The sequence below is a fragment of the Mustelus asterias genome, chromosome 4 (assembly GCF_964213995.1).
Source record: "Mustelus asterias chromosome 4, sMusAst1.hap1.1, whole genome shotgun sequence".
Taxonomy (NCBI): Eukaryota; Metazoa; Chordata; class Chondrichthyes; order Carcharhiniformes; family Triakidae; genus Mustelus; species Mustelus asterias.
Genome location: NC_135804.1, coordinates 104439004 through 104463874, shown reverse-complemented (window position 1 = coordinate 104463874; position 24871 = coordinate 104439004). Strand labels below are relative to the sequence as shown.

The following is a 24871-nucleotide window of genomic DNA, read 5'->3' as shown; positions in this document are numbered from 1 at the left end:
GTTTGAATGCCTCGATGGGCAATAAAGCCAATCTAATGCAAGAGGGACCATAAATTTTGTATTGTGGAGGTTTATTAGGACACTCATTGATGCAGCTTTTGGGCTACAACTTGTGTAGAAGAGCAGGAAAGCTGGAAATACTCTGGTTCAGGCAGCATCAAGCATGCTCAAGTGGTTGTTCATGAATTTGAATCTGTCACTGACTGGAGGTGTTGGCTAAGATTTGGAGCATGCGACGAAGACCAATATCTTGAGCAAACCTTTTGCACTTAACATTACTGCTGAGGCCAGCATTTATTGCCCCTGGTTGTGGTCCATTTACACTCACCCAGTGAAGGATGAGTAGTAAATTTCAGGATATGTCAGTTTTTAAGTGTTGCATTTGGATGTTAAAATTAAAGCAGCAGTAAGCTATGATCTCCTCTTTTGAAGCTAGTGGCAATCTAATGGGTAACTTCTGCTTTTCCAGTGACGCCAAGGAAAATTCCAGCCAAATGTAGGAACAGCTGCCTGTTTTTTGGTAACTTGCAGAATGAGTCATGTGGTAGGTTTCTTAACTGCCTGATGTCCTCTCTTGAAGTGAGGTGTACAGAGCACTACACCTGTTCTGCCTGCAGTATAGGGAAATTATACTTGGTGGGGTGGGGGGAGAGGAGAGATGCTCCCTGAACTAAGGGAACTAGAAAGGATTAATAAATTGTGGAAGAATCAGTCAACTCTAGTGTGCAAGTTCATAGCATTGCAAATCCTAGGATTTGCACTTCAGTATCAGATTGGCATGTTTAAACTTGATATGGCAAATCCTATATTTAGACAGTTAACAAAGTAACAAGCCTTTACCTTGGGAAAACTAGTAGCCAAATTTTGTAGCACTACACCGGGCATGGGGGGGAAATGTAAAACCAAATTAGCTGGAAATCGGATTGGAAAAACAAAAGTCTGGATTCCAGTTGTACATATGACAAACTTGTAGTAAAATCTTCCACAGACCTTCAGTTAAAACGAGGGAAGCTATGCTGTTCATATTGATCCCTCAGCATTTTACACGAACTATACCAAGGTTAGAGTCCCACGTTTACCATAAATGGGACAGAAGGATTAAAATAGGGACATTGACCCAAGCAGTGGGGTTTGAATAAAGATTATGGGAATGGTGAAGTTAAGATAACTGGCTTTGCTCAGATGGAGGAGGTTCGGGTAGTATTCAAAATTTAAGTAGTAACATTTAATGACATACGAACAAGGACATAGACTGAGATTTGGGTATGTTGCTAGGCATTTACCTGGTGGGTGGTTACCTAGTGACCTTTGCCCTTTAGGTTGGCTGCCACAGGTGAGCACAACGTCACTTCCCGAGAGACCAGGCCACGCCGGAAGCAGGTGAACCGGTGCAACCGACCCACCGAAGACGGGGAGGGCAAAGCGGGCCTGACACCGGGGCAATAGAGAGCGGGGGCAGTGCGAGGCACCCCCTCCGGGAGCCAGCGACTGAAGGCTGCAGCCGGCCCAGGAGGAGAGGCTGCAGCAGGAGGCGAGCCTGACCCAACCTTCGCTCGGCCGCTACATTTGTTAACGCCAGCAATCTTGGGGCCCCTGCCGAACGGATTACACACCCACCCTGGCCATTGTCAGACTGGCTGGGGGAGCAGACTATTCACCATTTTACCCCCCCCCCCCCTCCTCTCCGAGCAACCAGCACCCCAAACTGCCTGTTCACCAGTTACCAACTCCAGCTTCCTCCCTGGCAACAGTGAGATTAAACCAGTCTGTACACAATATCGGTGGCACATTTGATTCCAAGGTGAGCTTCAGACCTCATATTGGTGCCATCGCTAAGATTGACTTTCATGGTAACATCACCAGACTTCACCCATATCTTAACTCATCTGTTAATGACACCCCCTTTGTTATCTTTAAACAGGACTATTGTTGGGCTGGTTTCCCATATTCTATTCTCCGTAAATCTGAGGTCATTAAAACCTGTGTTTTCATTTGCACCAAGCCCTGTTCTTGTTCCTCATCACCCCTGTGCTTTCTAACTTCCTTTTGGCTTTTAGTCAAGCAACATCTTTTTGAATTTTTTATTGCTTTCAAATCTTTCCATAGCTTTGGCACTACCTATCTCTGTAATCTCTTCCAATGCTTTGTCTGTATAGCGCGCAAGAAACAATACTTTTCACTATGTTAATACATGTGACAATAATAAATCAAATCAACTGGACAACCCTCTGATAACGACACTCCTCTAATTCTGGCCATTGTGCACTCTCAATTATGATTGCACCACCTCGCAATCATAAATGGGACAGAAGGACACCCGCCCTCTCTCTCTTTCTCCCCCCTCCCCCAAATTGCTTCTTAGCCTCTCTGCCACATTACCTCAACTTCCTCCTTTTAAGAAGTTCTGTAATACCTACCTCTTTGTCTAAGACTTTAATATCTGACCTAATATCTCCTTTTGTGGCTTGGTGTCATATTTTGTCTTGTAATGTTTCGGCAGTTTCATTATGTTGAAGATGCTATATTAAGTTGTTGTTGAGTGTTTTAGCAAGTTGGAGCAGACTGTATAGTATATACTGTGCAAAAATAGGCTATTTGGTCTAAGCAGTCCATACCAGTGTTTATGCTCCCCAAAAATCACCTCCTTAGTTTTCTCATCAAGATCTACCATCGTAAATGTTTATTTCCTTCTTCCTCACAAACTTGTCTAGATTGCAAAATGTATCCAAACTATTCACTTAAGCCACTCCCTGTGGTAGCAAGTTCCACGTTCTTGCTGACTGTGTCAGCAGTGGCTCAGATGATAACACACATCGGAGCCACAAGTTTCTGGGTTCAAGTCCCAGGGTTGATGGAAAAAATAAAGGCTGATATTGCAGTTGAGTAGTGGGAGTGTGCTGGAGTGCTGGGGGTGCTGTCTTTCAGGTGAAATGGTGGGCTGCCTTCTCGGGATGGATGTGGCACTATTTTAAAGAGCAGTGGTATTGTCCCTGGTGTCCAGGGCAATATTTATCTCTCAAACAACACCACAAAAGCAAATTAGCTGGTCGTTATTTCATTGCTGTTTGTGGGAGCTTACTTAGTGTATATTAGCTGCCACATTTGCTACTTTACAACAGTGGCTACACTTCAAGAAGTACTTCATTGGTTGTAAACCACTTTGAGACATCTGGTAGTCATGATTTTGGATTTCTTATATTGAACTCTTTCATAATTTTAAGACCTTTTATTAAGTTGCCCTTCTTCAAGAGAGAAGAAAATGAACCTGTCAATCCTTTCCTGATGTGTATACTCATTCACCTCTGGTATTATCTTTGTACATTTCTGCATCTTCTGTGGTACCTCTTGCATTTTATAATATGGTGACCAGAACTGCACACAGTACTTTTAAGTATGTTTTAACCAAGGTTTGATACAGGTTAAGCCTAACTTTCCTACTTTTCAATTTTATTCCTCGAGCTTGGTTATTTTTAATAGCCTTGCAAACCTGTGGCACATCTTTTAGTGATTGGTATGTTTGAAATCTTGAGATTCCTTTGTTCCTCTTTCTCACCTCGACTTGCCATCTTACATTTAATAAGTAACCTCCCCATTCTTCTGACCAAAATGTACTGCCTCCAATTTTTCTGTATTGAACGTCATTTGCCAATTATTTGCCCATCCTACAAGTTTATTAATATCCTCTTGTAATTAGTTTAAGTCCTCTGCCCAATTTTGAGTTGAGTTGCTGATCTCCAAAGTCCAAATCGCTAATATAAATTGTGAAGCGTAGTGGTTCCAGCACTGAACCTGTGGAACACCACTTCCTAACTTCTGCTACTCTGAAAATCTATCCTTCACTCCCACTCCTTGCTTTCTGTCTTGAAACTGGCTAGTGATGCTTTTGCTATCCTTTGCCAACTACTGCTGCAGGCTTTACGAGACTATTGCTGTACTTCCTAGACCATTGTTACGGACTAGAACAGGCTGTTGATATTCTTACTGTTCTGCTCCCCCGAGCTGAGTTTCAGATCTTATATTCTTCCCCTCACTAAGATTTGCCATTTCCATTTTAGCAACTTTTATTGTCCCTGCTCCATATCTGACTGGGGAATATATGATGAGTACAAAGTTTGTTCCTTAGTATTTTTTTTCCAGTAGAGAAAACTATAAATACATTTGTAACATCTATTGTGATAACATAAAGAACAAAGAACCATATAGCACAGGAACAGGCCCTTTGTCGCACCAAGTCTGTGCCGACACAGATGCCTCTCAAATCTAATATTTTCTTGCCTCTGTGTGGTCCATATCTATTCCCTCCCTATTCATGTATCGATCCAGGTAGCTCTTGAATGTTGTTATAGAGTCTACTTCCACCACCTCCTCCGGCAGTGCATTCCAGGCATTCACCACTCTCTGTGTGGAAAAACTTCCCCCTTACATTTCTTTTAACCTTTCCCCCTCTCATTCTCAACCGATGCCCCTGAGTAATTGACTCTTTGACCCTATCCAAGCCTGTCATAACCTTGTAAACCTGCACCAGGTCTCCCCTCATTCTCCAACATATGTAAAGATTGAAAATTTCTTCCCTTTTTCTCTCCCCAAAAAGAGCATTGACCTTTCAGCCTTTTCATAAATATGAGGAACATGCCTGTAGAGGATCACAAATTGTAGTCTGTGCCCAACAGTTCAATGGCACTTCACTGTTCGTTTGCCACAGAAATAATTCTTGCCAACTAATTATGGACAATAAATTATTGTTTTTAAATGGTCTGGTTATGCAAATTGAGCAGAAATGACTTTTTTGTTTTGTATCTTTATGTGCATATATAGAGTAACACCCAAGACCTCTCAACTGTAACTGAACAACGTAACATGGAGAAGTACGAGAAAGTTATGACAATAGGAAGGGGTGCAAGTGCAGAGGTCCTCTTAATGAATAATATAGAAACAAAGAAGTTATATGCTGTCAAAAGAATAAAGATTGATTCCTCACTTAAGACTAGAACCAAAGAAGCTGTAATGCAGGAAGCAACAATTTTGACCAGATTCAAGCATCCTCACATTGTCACTTGTCATGAGTACTTCATTGACCAAGAAGAGTATGTCTTCATTGTGCAAGATTATTGTGATGGTGGCACTTTGGATGACTTAATCCAGTCTCAAGAAGTGAAGGGGTCCTTTGCTGAGGAGGATATTATGCGGTGGTTTGTTCAATTAGTTATGGCCATTCAGTACATTCACTCCCTGAAGATTCTTCATCGCGATATTAAAACATCCAATGTCTTTCTTACAAAGAAAGGCACAGTTAAACTTGGGGATTTTGGAATTTCAAAAGTGATGGCCCACACTTTGGATATGGCAAATACTTGTGTTGGTACACCATGCTATTTGAGCCCTGAACTCTGTCAAGATATTCCCTATAGTTCCAAGTCTGATATCTGGGCACTTGGTTGCCTTTTATTTGAACTTTGTGCTTTGGAACCTGCTTTTCATGCAAGGAATCTCTTGAGCTTGTTTTATAAAATTGTAAAGGCAGAGTATGCCTGTGTACCCAAGAGCTACTCAGAAAACCTGCGAGATTTGATCAAAAACATTCTCAACAAGAGCCCAGAAGAAAGACCCAGTGCCAGCACTATACTGAAAATACCTTATGTCCAAGAACACCTCAAGCTCTTCATCAGAGATCAGGAATCCCAGCTCACAAAATATCATTCTGTAAAACATTTGCACTTGACTAAGAAGGAGAGTGATGAGACCACTGACGATCCACATGAATCTCTGGATCACTGTGAAGAGGGAGTGTGTCCCGAGAGCATCAAAGTAGCCCCAACTTCACATCGACTTGGTGATAAAAATGTAGAAGAAATGGCCTCCGAGGTGTGTGAAAATATGGGGCCCTCTGATGAAGGAGATAAATGTAATTATTCTGATGACTTTGATCAGGATAGTTTGTCCTCAGTAGAGGAGCATGCAGAAGAGGATGAAATATCAGTACCACCTTCAAGTGTTGAAACCTCTGAAGAGACAGAAGGTAGTTTGGAATTTAGAATCAATTTTAACACATTTTGTTCAATCCCCAATATAACCATACTTCTGGTGTCACTTGATATCTTTAGAAAATTGGCAAAGCAGATAAATATTGTTAGTACTTTTTACTATTGATCCAATATATTTCTCAGTAATATTCTTAATTCATTAACTCTGATCATTCTCACCACAACAATTATCAGTGAGAAGTGACAAATCTATAACTCATCTGTCCTTCAACATTGTATTATAACACGTCCAAGTAACGATTGTTCATGCAGAAATGATCAAGTATCATTTCTGTCACAATCCAAGTTTGGAAGGATAAATTCCAAAAACACTTTTTGTATGTTTTCATATTATTACTATTTAAGTTGAACATTTCATATCATTATGCTTCACTGAAATCCTAGTGACAATGCTATTGATGTCTTCCGTATTGTAACACATAATGTCTTGTTAAAAATACAAAAATCTACTCTGCTGTAATTTTGTTTACTGACACTTGGGGCCCGATTTGGGCGCGAAAACTTGGTAAAGTCGGGTGTGAGGCGATTACGTGATCTGCACCTGCATCTGCGCAGATTCCCACTTTATCAAGGCATCAAATGGCCGTGATCGGAGCCGTGCCCGAAACGGGCACGACGTCAATTTAAATGAATTTGCGTGCATTTAAATTGACTTAATGAGCGGGACGCCCAATCTTACCTGCATTTCCCCCTTTACCATCGTGTTCGTCATCCAGATTTGGCGCGAAACAGACATGCTCGGCAAAGGTCTGCTTCGGGCGCTCCAGCTTCTGAAGAGGTAAGTTCAGAACTTCCAACAGCTCTCTAACTCAGATTGGTGGCGGGGCAGGGGGAGGAAGGCAGGCCAGATCATTCTCTGGTGGGGGGGGGAGGGAGGAGGAGGCGGGTCAGATGTATCTCTGGTGGGGGGAGAAGGGAGTCCTGATCATTCTCTGGCGGTGTGGGGGGGGGGGGGGGGGGTGGGAGGGCCAGATCGTTCTTTGGCGGTGGGTGGGAGGGGAGGAAGAGGGCCAGATCACACTCTGGTGTGGGGGTGGAGGAGGAGAAGGCCAGATGGATCTCTGGTATGGGGGGGCGGGGGGAGCGTGGGGAGGAGGGAGGGCCGATTATTCTCTGGGGAGAGAGGCTGATGGTTCTCTGGTGGGGAGGGGGGGCAGGTGATTCTCTGGTGGGGGCTGGTTGGGGAGGGGGAGGAGAAGAAGAAGGGCCTCATCATTCTCTGGTGGAGGGAGACCAGATCGTTCTCTGATGGGAGGGGAAGAGGAGGAGGTCAGATGGATCTCTGATTGAGGGTGGGGCAGGGGGATCCGCTGCCACTCTGCGGGCGATCAGTGGGGGGAAGGGGGGGCAAGGGATCACGATCAGTCTGGGTGGTGGCAAGGGGTGGGTAGATAAGGGGGTTAGTTATGTTGTGGGGGTGGGGTGATATCTTTGGGGGGCACCGCTCCCAGGCCACTTTATCAGCTTTTTGTGGCCCGGGAGCAATGTGACAAGGGAGCGTTTTCAATTTTCTTTCACTGCGCATGCGCAGTTGAAGGCTCTGATCGGGGCAGCAGCATTTTGGGTGCGATAAGCCATGCCCACAGCGCGATTCAGATTTGTGATTTTTTTTTCGGGCTAATTGCATATGGGGGCGCCTGAGAACAGGTTTCCAAGTCCAGATTCAGCACTTAGAATCCAAATGATAAAATAGCCCCCTTGGTGTTCTGGCCAACATTCATCCCTTAAACAGCACCATATAAACAGATAAATTGTTGGTTCATCTCATTGCTATTTGTGAGATCTTGTTAAGTGCAAGATGACTGCTGGTTCTATCTACATGACAACAACTGGACAATTCTATGTGAAAATCTTTGAAGTCATCATACTTCCCCTAAATTATAGATCTGCTGTTCTGTAGCTGATGTCTCTCCATATGATGGGGTAATACTTGGCTTCTGGATGGTTGAACTGTTGAGGACAGGCAAGAAGGCACAATATCACAAACAACCATCCCATGTTCATTGCATTGTACTTCCAGCGTACAATGCTGCTATCCGGCATCATCAGAAATTTTCATTATATGTTACATTGCTACAATAATGTCACTCCCTCTCTTTATATAACTGGTTCCATCTGGTGCCATGAGTTGAACAGACAATAGCAATGGTTTACCTGAGATTTACCAATAATGACATCAATAGAGTAGTCTATTGGGAGGAGGAGGAGTAGAAAAAGAAAAAAAGAACGATACAATCTGAAGGAATGTACCTGAGGATTGCTTATCAAAATGTTAAGGTTAGTAGTTTACTTCAAAAATGTTATCCAAACCTGAATTTGTGATGTGTATGGTAGCCAAGCTATTACTACTGGTGCTACATAGCCCTGCAATCCTTGCAAAGAGGGTAAACATATACTTTCTATTCACATATTTCAAAAGCAATTACAGGATAAGTTTCTTATAATTTGTTGCTCTTCATTTTCCTATTCCAGGAAGTCCCATCTCTTGTTGCGTTATTTATTTGTCTTTTTTTTAACCTCAGATTACTGCAGGTGACAGGATTGATAGCATGGTGTTATGCAATAATTGATTGGTGTCCCATATCAGCATTAAGTATATATGATATGATAAATAAAACTTTATGATATAGGGATTAGGGATTGTTATTGTATCATTAAGAGCATAAAACTGGGACTTAGGGCATGCAGCTGGGTCTTTATGTGAAGAGCTGAATGTTGATGGGACCTGGATGGGCTGCCTTGGAATTCTGCCTGCTTTTTTCCAGGAAACCCTGCAAGCTCATTATCTAAGCTGAACAAATTGTGGAAAACTTACCAGTGCCCTGCGCAGGTAAGTTGAATGGTGTTAGATGGTTAAACTACAACGTTAACTTGATGCAAACATAGATATAGACAATTGCAATTGCACCACCACCATGCCACCTGGCCCCCAACCCACCTGCCTCCACACCCAAACATTCCTCCCAGAAATAGTTTTACAACAGCAATTCATGTAAAAGAGTGAGAATTAATTAATTGTGAGGAAGTTAAATACATAGTAGTTACAAAATGCTTAGTTACCTAACGTTTGAGGGGGAAAAAAATCATTCAGTGCATTTTATAGATACTAATGGAAAAGAGCATTGACTGGAATTCATTACCCTGCTATTTATCCATTGTTTAGCTAAATTGAAATGACTATTGAAGCAGCTTTTCACCACCACCTCAGCATTCCCTTCACAAAGTTATCATCCATTCCTTGGCTGAGCACAACTGGAGTCCAGATACGGGTACTAAAATAATTTGGTCTGCTAGTTCTTTAAGCATCCGCAAACTTTGTAATCAACTTTTGTGCCAGACATAGTATAAACTGTGTTGTGTGAACAGAGATACTTGAGATAGGTGCCACATTCTTAAGTTTGCTTTTTGTTTAGTAAACCTGGAGTCATCTAAAATAACATTGCATTGTATAATAGAAGGTATGATTTGGGCACCTTGAGAATATGAACAAGTTGTAACTAAGTGTATAAACCTATTCTAATCTTTCTTTATATTTATGATTGGTAGCCACTGATGAGGTGGACTTTGCAGAATACCCCGATGATTTTGAGGAATGGGAGGACGATGTTGCAGAGATAGTATGCAATGCTCGCTCTGCCATGGACCTTGAGGCAAATAATGAAGCATTTCGAGAAGAAAAAGACGACCAAGAAGAAGCTGCTGGCAATCTGTCCACCACCATTAAGACTCTGCGAGAGAGGTGTATAGGTAGGAAGGCATATGAATTATTCAAATATCCTGTAATGGAAGAGACGGTGCACAGATTCTGGCTTACCGTCCTGCCATATATCAATTAGTACATGGGCTATTATATCACTACTTTATAAGAATATTTTAGAACGTTGTGTGACCTAATGAAAAGTACAAATTTATACAATGGGAATTCCAGAGTAATTTTGGATTCCTTTTCCCGGTGTGTTCCTTTTTTTTCCTGGGTTAACATATTGAGAAGCAGAACAAATACTTCATAGCAGCATTCAGCCAAGCTTTGAGCTTATTTATACTCACCCAAATTATTTCTCCTTTGATTCCCTCCTTGTTATATGCTTATCACCTGAGAGGACAGAATGGAAAGATGCCTTATGTTCAGGGACCTGGGTCGATTCTCGGCTTGGGTCACTGTCTGTGTGGAATCTACATGTTCTCCCCGTGTCTGTTTGGGTTTCCTCCATGTGCTCTGGTTTCCTCCCATGATCTGAAAGACTGCTGGTTAGGTGCATTGGCCATGCTAAATTCTCCCTCAGTGTACCTGAACAGGCGCCGGAGGGTGGCGACTAGGGGATTTTTACAGTAACTTTATTGCAGTGTTAATGTAAGCCTACTTGTGACACTAATAAATAAATAAACTTTACCAAGCTGCTGTTTGCTCCTAACAGTTGCAAATAAGCAACAGGAGATGTCTGACACTCTTGATCTACGTTTGGTCCTCTTTTATGATTGCACAACTGACTTGCAGTGTTGAGTAGTCATGGGTGATAACTTGCATCTTATTATTCTATGGTATGGTATTTAAAGGTCCATCTCATTGTGGATTCAAATCAGTTTGAACCTATTTGTTCCCTCAGCTGTATGTGGTGCTGAAACATGCCAACCAAAAGGCCCTAGGTTCTCTGCTTCCTCCTCTTTTAGGTACCATTCCTAAGAGGGTGTTGGCAACCATGAACTTCCATTGGACTGGTCCATGGTTATACTCGGCAAAGTACTGCAGTGGTCTGCTGTTGCCTTCTGCAATATTGCTGATCTGGAAACATCTTCCACTTTGCCTGATATTGGGTATATTGGAGGGATTTACAAGCTGATAATCAACCTGTTTGGCCACAATGTGATCCATGGTAATCAAGTCCGGAAGTGGGACTTGAACAGAATGGATTGAACTTCATTCTGTAGGCACCAAACTGATCCACTCAAGCCATCCAGTCAACTGGCGCCCCCATGAGGCTGCATTGCTGTGGCAACATACACTTTTACATGCTTGTTGTAGTTTGGAGCTGTGAATAGTGATGTTAGGGGCTTCAATTTCTTTCATCACATGGCTGACCAGAAGAGGAGAGTGAAACAGGTCAGCATCGCGGTGAAGAGACAGGGAGGAGAGTGAAACAGGTCAGCATCGCGGTGAAGGAACCCGGAGGCGAGTGAAACAGGTCAGCATCGCGGTGAAGGAACCCGGAGGAGAGTGAAACAGGTCTGCATCGCGCTGAAGGAACCCGGAGGAGAGTGAAACAGGTCAGCATCGCGGTGAAGGAACCCGGAGGAGAGAGAAACAGATCAGCATCACTGTGAAGGAACCCGGAGGAGAGTGAAACAGATCAGCATCGCTATGAAGGAACCCGGAGGAGAGTGAAACAGGTCAGCATCGCTGTGAAGAAACCCGGAGGAGAGAGAAACAGGTCAGCATCGCTGTGAAGAGACTGGGAGGAGAGTGAAACAGATCAGCATCGCGGTGAAGGAACCCGGAGGAGAGAGAAACAGGTCAGCATCGCTGTGAAGAGACTGGGAGGAGAGTGAAACAGGTCAGCATCGCGGTGAAGAGACTGGGAGGAGAGTGAAACAGATCAGCATCGCGGTGAAGGAACCCAGAGGAGAGTGAAACAGGTCAGCATCGCGGTGAAGAGACTGGGAGGAGAGTGAAACAGGTCAGCATCGCTGTGAAGGAACCCGGAGGAGAGAGAAACAGGTCAGCATCGCGGTGAAGGAACCCAGAGGAGAGAGAAACAGGTCAGCATCGCGGTGAAGGAACCCAGAGGAGAGAGAAACAGGTCAGCATCGCGGTGAAGGAACCCGGAGGAGAGTGAAACAGGTCAGCATCGCGGTGAAGGAACCCAGAGGAGAGTGAAACAGGTCAGCATCGCGGTGAAGAGACTGGGAGGAGAGTGAAACAGGTCAGCATCGCTGTGAAGGAACCCGGAGGAGAGAGAAACAGGTCAGCATCGCGGTGAAGGAACCCAGAGGAGAGAGAAACAGGTCAGCATCGCGGTGAAGGAACCCGGAGGAGAGTGAAACAGGTCAGCATCGCGGTGAAGGAACCCGGAGGAGAGTGAAACAGAGCAGCATCGCGGTGAAGGAACCCAGAGGAGAGTGAAACAGATCAGCATCGCGGTGAAGAGACTGGGAGGAGAGTGAAACAGATCAGCATCGCTGTGAAGAGACTGGGAGGAGAGTGAAACAGGTCAGCATCGCGGTGAAGGAACCCGGAGGAGAGTGAAACAGATCAGCATCGCGGTGAAGGAACCCAGAGGAGAGTGAAACAGATCAGCATCGCGGTGAAGAGACTGGGAGGAGAGTGAAACAGGTCAGCATCGCGGTGAAGGAACCCGGAGGAGAGTGAAACAGATCAGCATCGCGGTGAAGGAACCCAGAGGAGAGTGAAACAGATCAGCATCGCGGTGAAGGAACCCGGAGGAGAGTGAAACAGATCAGCATCGCGGTGAAGGAACCCAGAGGAGAGTGAAACAGATCAGCATCGCGGTGAAGAGACTGGGAGGAGAGTGAAACAGGTCAGCATCGCGGTGAAGAGACTGGGAGGAGAGTGAAACAGGTCAGCATCGCTGTGAAGAGACTGGGATAGACTTAAAAAAATGACTTTATGAACTGAAAGAAACAGTGAGAGCGGATGGAGATTTCAAACAGATTGGGAGGAGCAAGCCTTCACTTGGTGAGCAGAGCTTGTCCTCAAACAGCATGAAGAGTGCAAGTATTTTCTTGGAGTGAGCAGGAAACAACAAGAGAGGAGTGGGGCTATCTTCCCCCACCAGCAGCCAGTATGTGCTTTCAGAGCAATGATTTGGGAAGAAACTTCACAGGGTAGCAGTTCGGCAGCTGTCTGGTGAAGTTTAAAGTTTTATTTATTAGTCACACGTAGTCTTACATTAACACTGCAATGCAGTTACTGTGAAAATCCCCTAGTTGCCACACTCCGCTGCCTGTTCGTGTACACTGAGGGAGAATTTGGCATGGCAAATTCACCTAACCTGCACATCTTTGGACTGCGGGAGGAAACCGGAGCCCCGGAGGAAATTTCATTTCCTCTTTATCTTTTCTAAACAATCGAATAAATTAATTTGTCTTATCTTTTTTAAAGTAAGATTTCCCTTTAATAGTAAGGGGGGGATTAAGTATTTAATCCCCTCTTACTATTAACTTAATTGCCTCTATTACTATTGACTTAATAGAGGCATATAAGATGATCAGAGGATTAGATAGGGTGGACAGTGAGAGCTTTTTTCCTCGGATGGTGATGGCTAGCACGAGGGGACATAGCTTTAAATTGAGGGGTGATAGATATAGGACAGATGTCAGAGGTAGGTTCTTAGAGAGTAGTAAGGGCGTGGAATGCCCTGCCTGCAACAGTAGTGGACTTGCCAACATTAAGGGCATTTAAATTGTCATTGGATAAACATATGGATGATATTGGAATAGCGTAGGTTAGATGGGCTTTAGATTGGTTTTGCAGGTTGGCACAACATCGAGGGCCGAAGGGCCTGTACTGCGCTGTAATGTTCTATATTCTATGTATTATTAGAGCTTATCAGTATTAGTAAGTTTATTAGGTGTATTGAGGACTATTAGGGTTTATCAGTATTCATAAGGTTTATTAATATAGGTGAGGTATATTAATATTAGTAAGGTTTATTAGCCGTAGTAAGACATATTAGCAGCTGTATGGCTCATTAGCAGGAGCAAGGTTATTAACTAACATATAAAGGAATGGCAAGGCTACTCCAACTTCTAGAGTGCACATCTTGTGCTGGGTGGGAAGTCCAGAAATGCCCTGAGTCCATCCCACTCTCCAACCTGTATTCAGTTCTGAAGACTGAGACGAAAGTGATGGCTCATTTAAGGAGTGCAGCCAGAGCCAAGTCCAAGACATCACAGGTAGCTTAGCTGTACAGGGGGATATAAGGAAGACCAGAAATGCAGCAGTAACAGCGATAGGTGAATAGACAGGAGTTTTAGTAGTTGCAGATGCAAATTCAGGATGGTGTATTGTCTCCCTGGTGTCAGGGTCAAGGATGTCACTGAACAGCTGTACAGCATCCTGAGAGGTGGGTCAACAACTAGCTGTCATAGTACACATCAATATGAATGACATAGGCAGAAAGTGGGGTCGGGTTCCACTGTCAGAATTTAGGGAGCTAGGTACAAAATTACCAAGCAGGACTTAGAAATAGAAATAGAAACCCTACAATGCAGAAGGAGGCCATTCGGCCCATTGAGTCTGCACCGACCACAATCCCACCCAGGCCCTACCTCCACATATTTACCGCTAATCCCTCTAACCTACGCATCCCAGGACTCTAAGGGGCAATTTTTAACCTGGCCAATCAACCTAACCCGCACATCTTTGGACTGTGGGAGGAAACCGGAGCACCCGGAGGAAACCCACGCAGACACGAGAAGAATGTGCAAACTCCACACAGACAGTGACCTGAGCCGGGAATCGAACCCGGGATCCTGGAGCTGTGAAGCAGCAGTGCTAACCACTGCGCTACCGTGCCGCCCTACTTCAAAAGTAGTAATCTCCAGATTAATCCTGGTACCATGCTTAAATTAGTATATAAAAGGAGGATAAAGCAGATGAAAGTATTGCTGGGGTGGTGATACAGTAAGGAGAGCTTTCGATTTTTGGGATGTTGGGGCCAGTTCTAAGGGAGATGGGACTTGTACAGGCTGAACTAGTTTCACTTCAATAGAACTGGGACTGAGTTCCTTGTGGAGTAATTTGCTAGTGCAATTGGGAAACTTGAATAAGATTAAGACAAATAAGACCATAAGAAATAAGAACAGTAGGCCATTCAGCCCTTTGCCTCTGCTCCACCATTTCATAAGATGATGTCTAATTAACACTCACTAAGTCCACTTTTCTGACTTCTCTAATAACCCTTAATTCCCCTACTGATTAAAAACCTCTCCATCTCAGCTTTGAAAATGTTCAGGGGTGGCACAGTGGTTAGTACTGTTGCTTCATAGCTCCAGGGACCCAGATTCAATTCTGGCTTTGGGCGACTGTGTGGAATTTGCACATTCTCCCCATGTCTGCGTGGGTTTCCTCCGGATGCTCCAGTTTACTCCCGCACTCCAAAGATGTGCGGGTTAGGTTGATTGGCCATGCCAAATTCCCCCTTAGTGTCAGGGGGATTAGCAGGGTCAATACATGGGGATAGGGCCTGGGTGGGATTGATGTCAGTGCAGGCTTGATGGGCCGAATGGCTCCTTCTGTACTGTCAGGATTCTATGATTCTATAACTCGGCCGCTACAGCTTCCTGGGGTAAAGGATTCCAAAGATTCCTTCTTTGAGAGAAGAAATTCTTCCTCAAATCCATCTTAAATGAGCACCCCCTTATTCTGTGACTGGGCCCTTTGGTCCTACACTCTCCCATGGGTGGAAACATCCTCCCATCATTTACCCTTTCTCACCCCCTAAGAATTTGATATGTTTCAATCGTATCACCTCTCATTTTCTGAACTTCAAGGAGTACAGACCCAATCTGTTCAATCTTTCCTCATATGGCAGTCCCTCCATACTTGGGATCATCCGAGTAAACTGCTTCCGATGATGCTATAGTTTAGCTTCAGCTGGAATATTGCATCCAGGGCCACACCTTAGGAAGATGTGAAGCATTGAAGTGAGTGCATAAATGATTCACGAGAATGGTTCCAGGAATGAGGAACTTAAGTTATGAGAGTAGATTGGAGAAGGTTGAACTGTTTTCCTTGGAGAGGAGAAGGGTGAGATGAGATTTGATATCGATATTCAAAATCATGAGTTATCTGACAGAATGAAAAGGGAGAAACTGTTCCCATTGTTGAAAAAGAGTCAAGAACAAAAGGGTACAAAATGATTGGCAAAAGTGACATGAGCAAAAGCTTTTTCAGGCAGCAGGTTGGAATCTGAAATGCACTGCCCGAGTGTGGTGGAGGCAAGTTCAATTGAGGCATTCAAAAGGGAATGAGACTGTTATCTGAAAAGGAAGAATGTGCAGGGTTACAGGGAGAAGGCTGGGGAATGGCGCTGGATCATTTCCTTATTTGGTGAAGTTACGATTGGGCGTGTGGCCTCCTTTTGCGCTGTAACGATTCTGTGAGATCATTGACGTCTTGGGTTTTTGTGTGATTATCCTTTTAGAATGGGAGAATTTTCTTAAGTGCAATCAAAGTTTGCTAAACACATTTTAAATGAGCACACTATGTACTGGTCTGATTCAAAGGCCATTTTGCTGTATAGCTCTATTATATCGGGACAAATCTATGCTGTTTATATAATTGTGTCTAAGATATTCAAAGCTATTTGTGAATGATTGTTAAATGTCCTGGACCAAATATTGGGTACAAAGTATTCTTGTGAAAGTTGTGTTAACTGTGGTGCACAATACTTAATGTACTTTGATAAAGGAGAACAGAAAACTATTTGATTTTGGGAGGCATAGTTTCAGGAATACTTCACATTTGCACATAGAGATTTATATCTATTTTTATGAATTAAAAGGCACAGTTATCTATCATCTTTCACATAAAATGTTTCAAAGTAATTTGCAAGGAGTAATGGATGCTAATCAAGTGGGAGAATAGTTAGGGGAGGCGACTGAAAGTAGGCCAAGGAGATCCATTTTGAAGATTGGGTAAGCAATAGTAAGATGAAGAGATTTAGGATGGCAATTCCAGAGTGCTGCAGTATGAAGATTCTCACAAATGATTAAATGGGGAAGAAAAGGAAGGTAGGATGGTGAATACACCAGATTTGGAATAATAAGCTTGCTTGCTTGCAGGGTTAGAGAATATGTGACAGACCACAAATGTCGAACAGAGAGCCTGCTTTCTTCTGAAATGTTTTTCTTAAACTCCACTCTTTTCAAAAATGATTATTTCTCTTTCTCCCCCTTCACTGAGTGCTAGTGGTGGCAAAAGGCTTTTAATTGGGTATTTCTCAGTTTTTGTTTTGACTATTTCTGCCACAGTTGCTTAATTATTCTTTTATTTGAGGAGTCTGCTTCAACTGGTGGACAATATCAACTTTTCTCAAATTGCATCATTCAAAAAAATACTTGGACACTAATAGATGGTATCAGGAACCTTGATTAAATGCTCATTTAATACTGGTTTTTGATTAGTCTAAGCTACTGTACTTATGTACGTGTAAAAATTATTGGTTACAGGGAATTATTGACTAAATACAGCAATCATAAATCATTTTTGTTGCAGGATAACAAACTAGTGAGCAATTGTGTGGATTGTTAGAAATTCCTGATAGTTCTGCATCATAATTGGATAGAGAAACAGTGAACAGTTTCATCATGACAATTCCTATAGGTTTAAATAAAGGATTTTCTGCTGTTAGGATGCAGCTTTATATTCGGATGTGGAAGAGAGACATTGGCAGATCTACTGCTGTCTTGCCTTATGTCCGGGGGAGCCCTCAAGCTCTGTCAGGAAATTCCACCCATTACACCCTTATGAGGCCTCAGTGCAACTTGCTCCAGTGGAAAGGTTGCTCCAGTGGAAAGACTCCAGACATTTACAAAGGAAAAGTAATTGCTTTTGGAAATAATCAATTGCCTTCCCCAAGATGACTACTTGGCCTTCTCACCATTACCAGATTCTGGTGTTTTGAAGAAGATGCCACTGAAGCACCCTTACAAGTATGAAATCCTGGCTGCAATAATGTAAGTGATCCTGTCCCCAGGCTTTGAGATGGCATTCACATCTTTGGCCATGGGAAGAGAGGCTTTAGTTCTGCCACATTGCGTTAATGGATTGGGCCCCAGCAATTTCAGCATTGATACATTTAAGGTTGATTGGAGTTAGAACTCTTGAGTTTTACTCAAATTGATCATTGAACCATTTGCATTTATCAACAGTCAGCCCAATTTGTAACCAAACTATTGACATCTTTCTTTGTTTACAGATGATATTGGTCAGACACTTTTCCACGAGGTTGCTTCTCAGTTTCTCAAGGGTTTAACCCCCGAGGATCTCCAACCTCAATTCGAGCATCGGCTGGGATCTGATCACTTGGAAACTTGTTACATTATCTTCAACATGGATCAAGAAAATGCATGACTCAGTGTGCAACTACAAAGCATGAACTGAAGCTTAGTTGTCATTTGTTTACTAAGAAAAAGCACTACTTGAATAGGTTCCTGCTAGAAGAACTGACTGATGAGTATCCCACTGGACATATTGTTTTTAGGTTTCTGGCTGCCTGCTGCATTATTTTGTCTTTATGCAACCATAAATAGCACTACAATATCCCTACCTTTTTGAGCAGGGGTGTAATGGGCTTCCCTATTATTTTGCAGTTAGTTGGTCGCCAGATGGCTGATATGTAGGGGACATATTACATTTTATATTTTCTGCAGTTCTCCACTTGACGGTTCCCATTATTTCTCCTAAATTTAATTTGGTAGTATTTTCCTTCACTTCTGCATTTAGTTCTCAAATTTTGACTGATGACATCTGCCTTAACTTTTACCAACATTGCTATGAAGCTGGCATGTTAGGAAGTGCATAGATGTTTTGCCAATTTTGTTTTTCCTTTTTGCTCTGGGAAATCTACACACTGGTACCTCAGTTTTGACTACAATCTTACTCTGCTGGTCCTTCAGGACTATGGGAACATGATACTGGACTTATTTGAAAAAGAACTAGCTAGGTATTGTAATGGAAAAAGTTAGAATTAGGATGGGATCAAATAGACTGAAGGCTTTCTTCATTCTAATTATTTTGTGAAGGAAACTGGAGATGGGATAGTTTTCTCATTTACCTCTTTTATAACAAAAATATACATTTACCAGATATTTCTAGAATTGCTTTTATTGGCATGGAGTTGTTTTAGTATGATTCTGCTAGGCTGCTCAATTCACTTAACAATCACAGTTTAATCAAGCCTGATGGCAGCTTTGGAGCTACTTCTTATGAAATCATGATTCAGACTGGAAACTTGGATTCTCGACACGTAGTATAGTTTTCTATGGTTGGAGGAAGAGGCAGATGTGTACTTTGAAGTTGCACTCTAAAATTGGTATCACTAGATTAGCCATGTAGACTTGAACTTCTTTGTGCAAGCTTAAAAGAAAATCAAATATATGTATAGTTAGATGTATTTTTAAAATTGTACAGTACTTTAAATAAACACACAGAAAGCACTTCCCACCACCACTCCCACACCCAACATCCCCCACCCCCCCAATCCACTTTCCTCCGGTCTCTCTTTTTCCGTTATTGTCTCACGATGCAATGGATTAAAGCATCATCCTTGGTCTCTGGAACCTGGATGCAAATTCAGAACAAATCTTTGGCACAAAAGTCTTCTGACACTTTGCATATCTCACCTTGAATTAATTGGAGACAGGGATATTTTGGCATAGTTTCTATGATGAGCCTTAGCCCTTCCCCAAGGGATCTTAATTAAGAAATGTTCTTAGTACTTGCAGAAAAATAGATTACAATATTCTTTCGATGGCCGGTTTCAAAAGGAACATTTTGAAAAATTGTCTTTTCAGTGGCAGATTTGAGCGGCTGGAGGTAAATTTGAACTGAGAATTAAGGCTGCAAATCATTTGGCTTCTTATTTATCCCAAAGTTTCCAATGTGAGAAGCATGCTAAAAAGGAAAGTACAACATTCTAAGAAAATAGCTTTAGGTAAGTTTAATTAACTTTTTTTCCTGAATGATAGCGGATAATGAAATAACTATTTTAAAATACCCTTGGGGTTGATTTCCTCCAATTGTATTGTGTGATTTCATCATTCCATAATGTTAAATGATTTCAGTTGTGAAATTATAAATATGTTCCTTTTGAATGTATAGCTATGCATAGGCTCAGAATTTGCTGGAAAAATAATAGTGTAATAAAGGTTCATGTCGTTATTAGAGCATAAGATAAATTCAGTAATTTATGGTGACGAACAGATGTGCTGTGAGTTGTGAATCCCCACAAACTATTGGGTGGTTTGTGCTGCTTCGCCTTTAGCCTTGCAAAACTGGAGGTCAACTTCCTCATTAGTGTTAAGAAGAAAATGCTGCATTTGCACAATAAAAATAAATAAAGCTTGTCACTGAAATTCAGGACTTCTGTTTAGCAGCATAATGACCCTGTTGTTTATTTCCAAATGACCTTTTTATTTTTGAAACTAGTTATCAGTGAAAGGATGATTTATTCCAGTGTCACATAAAGCATATAACCAGGGCGCTAGTTAAATTGATTTATTTAACCGATTGAATCCATTTAGAAATCAATTTATTGTGGATTCAGTGTCAATGCTAAATTCATTTCAGCTTGCCAGAGTTTAGAGTTGCCCATCAGCCCTGCAAAATATGTAATTCCACCAATTTTAAATGACTAACAATTACCATGCTGATTCCATAAACAACATCATGCCATAAAATACTATAAAGTATATCATTTTCATTTTTTCCACATAGGCAGCAGCTGTATTCAGTTTCTGAATTTTATGAATTAAAAAAATAATAAATGCACATTAGGCTGGAGGTTTATGTGTCATGTTTCATAGGCATAAACAATATCCTGTCTGTGATACTGTGATAAACACCATTTAAGTAATCAGATGTTCAGGCTGCCATTTCAGATATTTGCTCTTCATTCAAATCCTTACATTTAGTTGGTTAGGGAGATATATTGTAGGTCCTGTCAGACACCAAGGTGCTAAGTGCCCTGCTGACCCCTCAGCTCCATTGTCAACTCTCATTTCCAGTGATGGGTGATATAATTAGTTGAAGGTTAAGCGTGAGGAAAAACATACAACTCATGATGCTCGTTGCAAGATAAATTGCTCCAGCAAATTCTGAGCTTTGGTGACTGGCAGAAATGATTTCCTCTTTGAAAGAATACTTGAAGGCCGACTTAATGTGAAGGTTTAGTTAGCTCCTTAAATTTAATCATGAATAAAGTAATATCTCTGGTGAATGTCTATAATACTGTTTGACACTTTGCACTGTTAAATTATCTTAGAATGTTTAATTTTAGAGCAAGTTGCAATATAGATGTACAATTTGATAACTTTAATATTTAGCCATAGTTGGCTATCAAAGGCATTTTAAAACCTCTTTCAACAGACATGTAGAGATTGTATAGAAGCAAATGACGCGGGTGCTGGAATCTGAAACAAAAACAGAAAATGTTGGAAAATCTCAGTAGGTCTGACAGCATCTGTGGAGAGAGAACATAGAACAGTACAGCACAGTACAGGCCCTTTGGCCCACGATGTTGTGCCGAACCTTTTCTGAAACCAAGATCAAGCCATCCCACTCCCTATCATTCTAGTGTGCTCCATGTGCCTATCCAATAACCGCTTGAAAGTTCCTAAAGTGTCCAACTCCACTATCACAGCAGGCAGTCCATTCCACACCCCAACCACTCTGAGTAAAGAACCTACCTCGTACATCCCTCCTATATCTTCCACCACGAACCTTATAGTTATGCCCCCGAGTAACAGTTACATCCACCCGAGGAAATAGTCTCTGAACGTCCACTCTATCTATCCCCCTCATCATCTTATAAACCTCTATTAAGTCGCCGCTCAACCTCCTCCGCTCTAAAGAGAAAAGCCCTAGCTCCCTCAACCTTTGCTCACAAGACCTACCCTCCAAACCAGGCAGCATCCTGGTAAATCTCCTTTGCACTCTTTCCAGTGCTTCCACATTCTTCTTATAGTGAGGTGACCAGAACTGCACACAATATTCCAAATGTGGTCTCACTAAGGTCCTGTACAGTTGCAGCATAACCCCACGGCTCTTAAACTCAATCACCCTGTTAATAAACGCTAACACACTATAGGCCTTCTTCACGGCTCTATCCACTTGAGTGGCAACCTTCAGAGATCTGTGGATATCAACCCCAAGATCTCTCTGTTCCTCCACATTCCTCAGAACCCTACCTTTGACCCTGTAATCCGCATTCAAATTTGTCCTACCAAAATGAATCACCTCGCACTTATCAGGGTTAAACTCCATCTGCCATTTTTCAGCCCAGCTCTGCATCCTATCAATGTTTTGAGTCTGGATGAGTCTGACGAAGAGTTGTCCAGACTTGAAACATTGGCTCTATTCTCTCCCCACAGATGCTGTCAGAGCTGCTGAGATTTTCCAGCATTTTCTGTTCATGTTAGAAATTGTATAGCTTTTGTTTACATAATTTTTTTGATATATTTTGATAGTTCAGAAGCTTGGATGGCTGTGTGGTGGGGAGGGGGGATGGGGGTGCAGGGAGTGATGGAAGGTAATCCTGTGTAGAAAGGTTGGACCTTCTATCCATTGGAATTTTGAAACATATAAAGTCATGAGGGAGCTTGACAGAGTGGATCTAGAAGGATGTTTCCCCTTATTGGAAAGACTAGAACTAGGGGACACATTTTAAAAATAAGTGATCTCCTATTTAAGATGGAGATGAGGATTTTTTTTTCCTGAAGGTTGTAAGATTGTGGAACTCTCTTTCCCAGCGAGGGGCAGAGGCAAGGGGTGGGGGGGGGGGGGGGGGGGGGTCATTGAATATTTTTAAGGCAGCAGTAGATAGACTATTGACTAACAAGGGAATCAAAGGGGGCAGGTAGGATAGTGGTGTTGAGATCCCAATCAAATCACCCATTATCTTATTGAATGGTGGAGAAGAATCGAGCAGCTGAATGGCCTACTCTTGTTCCTCATTTGCAGTTTTGATTTGAAGAAGAATATTATGATTCTAACACTGTAAGACTATTTAATGAAAGTTTTGCTCACTAAATTAGTGCTGTGCAATATGCTAGCCATTAGCCACATGTGGCTAATTGGGAACTCCGATGTAGCTAATTGCATTTCGAATTACTAAATAAAAATGAGTAATAGATACTGTGTTGAGCATGCAATCTCAATATTCAGAATTCTCAGGGCACGTGGTCATCAGACTTTACATTCTTTTATTGAATATTGGTTGTTAAGTAAATATGCATATGAGTGAAGTAGCCTGGGGATAACCATTGATCACAAACTTAACTGGACTACCTATAAATACTATGGCTACAAGAGCAGATCAGAAGCTCGGAACTCTGAAGTGAGTAACTCACATCCCGACTCCTCAAAGCCTGTCCATAAATCCACAATGTGGAGATGCCGGCGTTGGACTGGGGTAAACACAGTAAGAAGTCTCAACACCAGGTTAAAGTCCAACAGGTTTATTTGGTAGCAAAAGCCACTAGCTTTCGGAGCGCTTGCTGCTCTTTCGTCAGGTGATTGGGAGTTCTGTTCACAAACAGGGCATATAAAGACACAAACTCAATTTACAAAATATTTGTAATTTTGTAAATTGAGTTTGTGTCTTTATATGCCCTGTTTGTGAACAGAACTCCCACTCACCTGACGAAAGAGCAGCAAGCGCTCCGAAAGCTAGTGGCTTTTGCTACCAAATAAACCTGTTGGACTTTAACCTGGTGTTGTGAGACTTCTTACTGTGTCATAATCCATCAGGAGTGTGATGGGAAGCTCTCCCCTTGCCTAGAGGAGTGCAGCTACAACAACTAACAAAAGCTTCACACCGTTCAAGACAAAGCCCACTTGATTGGCACTCCATTCACAAACATTCACTCCCTCTAGCACCGGCATAGTAGCCGTGGTTTGTACCATCTACAAGATGCACTGCAGGAACTCATCAAGGCGTCTTTGACAGTACCTATCAAACCCATAGCCAGTACCATCTAGAAGGACATGAACAGCAGATACATTGGAACACACCACCAGGTTGCTCCAAGCCACACACCATCCTGACTTGGAAACATATTGCTGTTCCTTCACTGTCACTGAGTCAAAATCCTGGAATACCATCCCTAACAGCACTATGGGTGTACCTGCAGCATATGGACTGCAGTGGTTCAAATGAGCAACTCACCAATGCCTTCTCAAGAGTAATTAGGACGGGCAATAAACACTAGCTGTGTCAGCAAAGCCCACATCCTTTGAGCGAATAAACAAAATGCATACTGTGTGAGTGCTTGCAATTCATTTTTCCACTAAAATTAGTGCATGTGGTTAAAACAGTGTCACAATAGTTACTTGTGGCTAGTCAGCAATGTTAATTGTCAATACTGCAAATATTAACAATACTAAATAATACTCTACCTACAAACTATGCTATAATTTGAATCAAAAAATGATATATGCACCTGCATTAAACCTTAAAATCATATTTGTGAAATAGAAATTCTAATTTATTTAGGAAATGTTTAGGAAAATTTGTTTAGGAAATGTTTTTAACAGTTTGTAATTAAAATTGTTCTCATTTGTTAACAGTCCCATTTAAAATGTGAGCATTTGTAAAAGTTAGACAATCCTTGTCCATTATTTGCCATTCTGATCATCTACTGAGATTTCTGGTGGTGGAAGACTTGCACAGCTTTGGTTATTTCTGTTTTTTTTGGGGGGGTGAATGACAACACGAAAATGTTTTTGATGTTTGTATTGTATTTGTTTTCATTTCATTGCCTAGGGTATTGCTGTTTCATACCTGTAGGACTAAAATGTTCTCCACTAGGGTCACTGGAGGAGCTGCAAACTGCCTCTTTTGTTAATGGGAGTGTACTAATCCACTGATACCATCCCTTTCCAGAAACTGCCTGAGGCTGAACCAGACTTTTGGTAAACCCAAATGAGCTTTGAACCAGATATTGAGGCCAATTGTTTCCACTTGTGCCTGTCTCTGCTCTGCCTCCCTTCAGCTTTCCTGCTGTTGAAACTCTCATCCATGTATTTGTTACTTTCAGACTTGACTTCCAACACATTCAACCCCCATAAACTTGGGTCATCCAAACCT

General features: G+C 42.2%; 1 protein-coding gene across 1 annotated transcript; it reads left to right on the top strand.

The window, feature by feature from the left end:
- The first annotated feature begins 1423 nt into the window (after positions 1–1423).
- On the top strand, positions 1424–19079 carry nek12 (NIMA-related kinase 12). Its single transcript, XM_078211508.1, has 4 exons — positions 1424–1801; positions 4816–6016; positions 9588–9788; positions 17981–19079. The coding sequence occupies exons 2-4, from the start codon at positions 4858–4860 to the stop codon at positions 18133–18135; spliced, it is 1515 nt and encodes a 504-aa protein (XP_078067634.1). The 5' UTR covers positions 1424–1801; positions 4816–4857; the 3' UTR covers positions 18136–19079.
- Positions 19080–24871: the final 5792 nt, after the last annotated feature.

Excerpts from the sequence above, each read along its gene's own strand:
- nek12 (XM_078211508.1), top strand. The coding sequence starts at position 4,858 with ATGGAGAAGTACGAGAAAGTTATGACAATAGGAAGGGGTGCAAGTGCA. Across the intron at positions 6,017-9,587 it reads AACCTCTGAAGAGACAGAAG|CCACTGATGAGGTGGACTTT; the intron begins GTAGTTTGGAAT and ends TATGATTGGTAG. Across the intron at positions 9,789-17,980 it reads TCTGCGAGAGAGGTGTATAG|ATGATATTGGTCAGACACTT; the intron begins GTAGGAAGGCAT and ends CTTTGTTTACAG.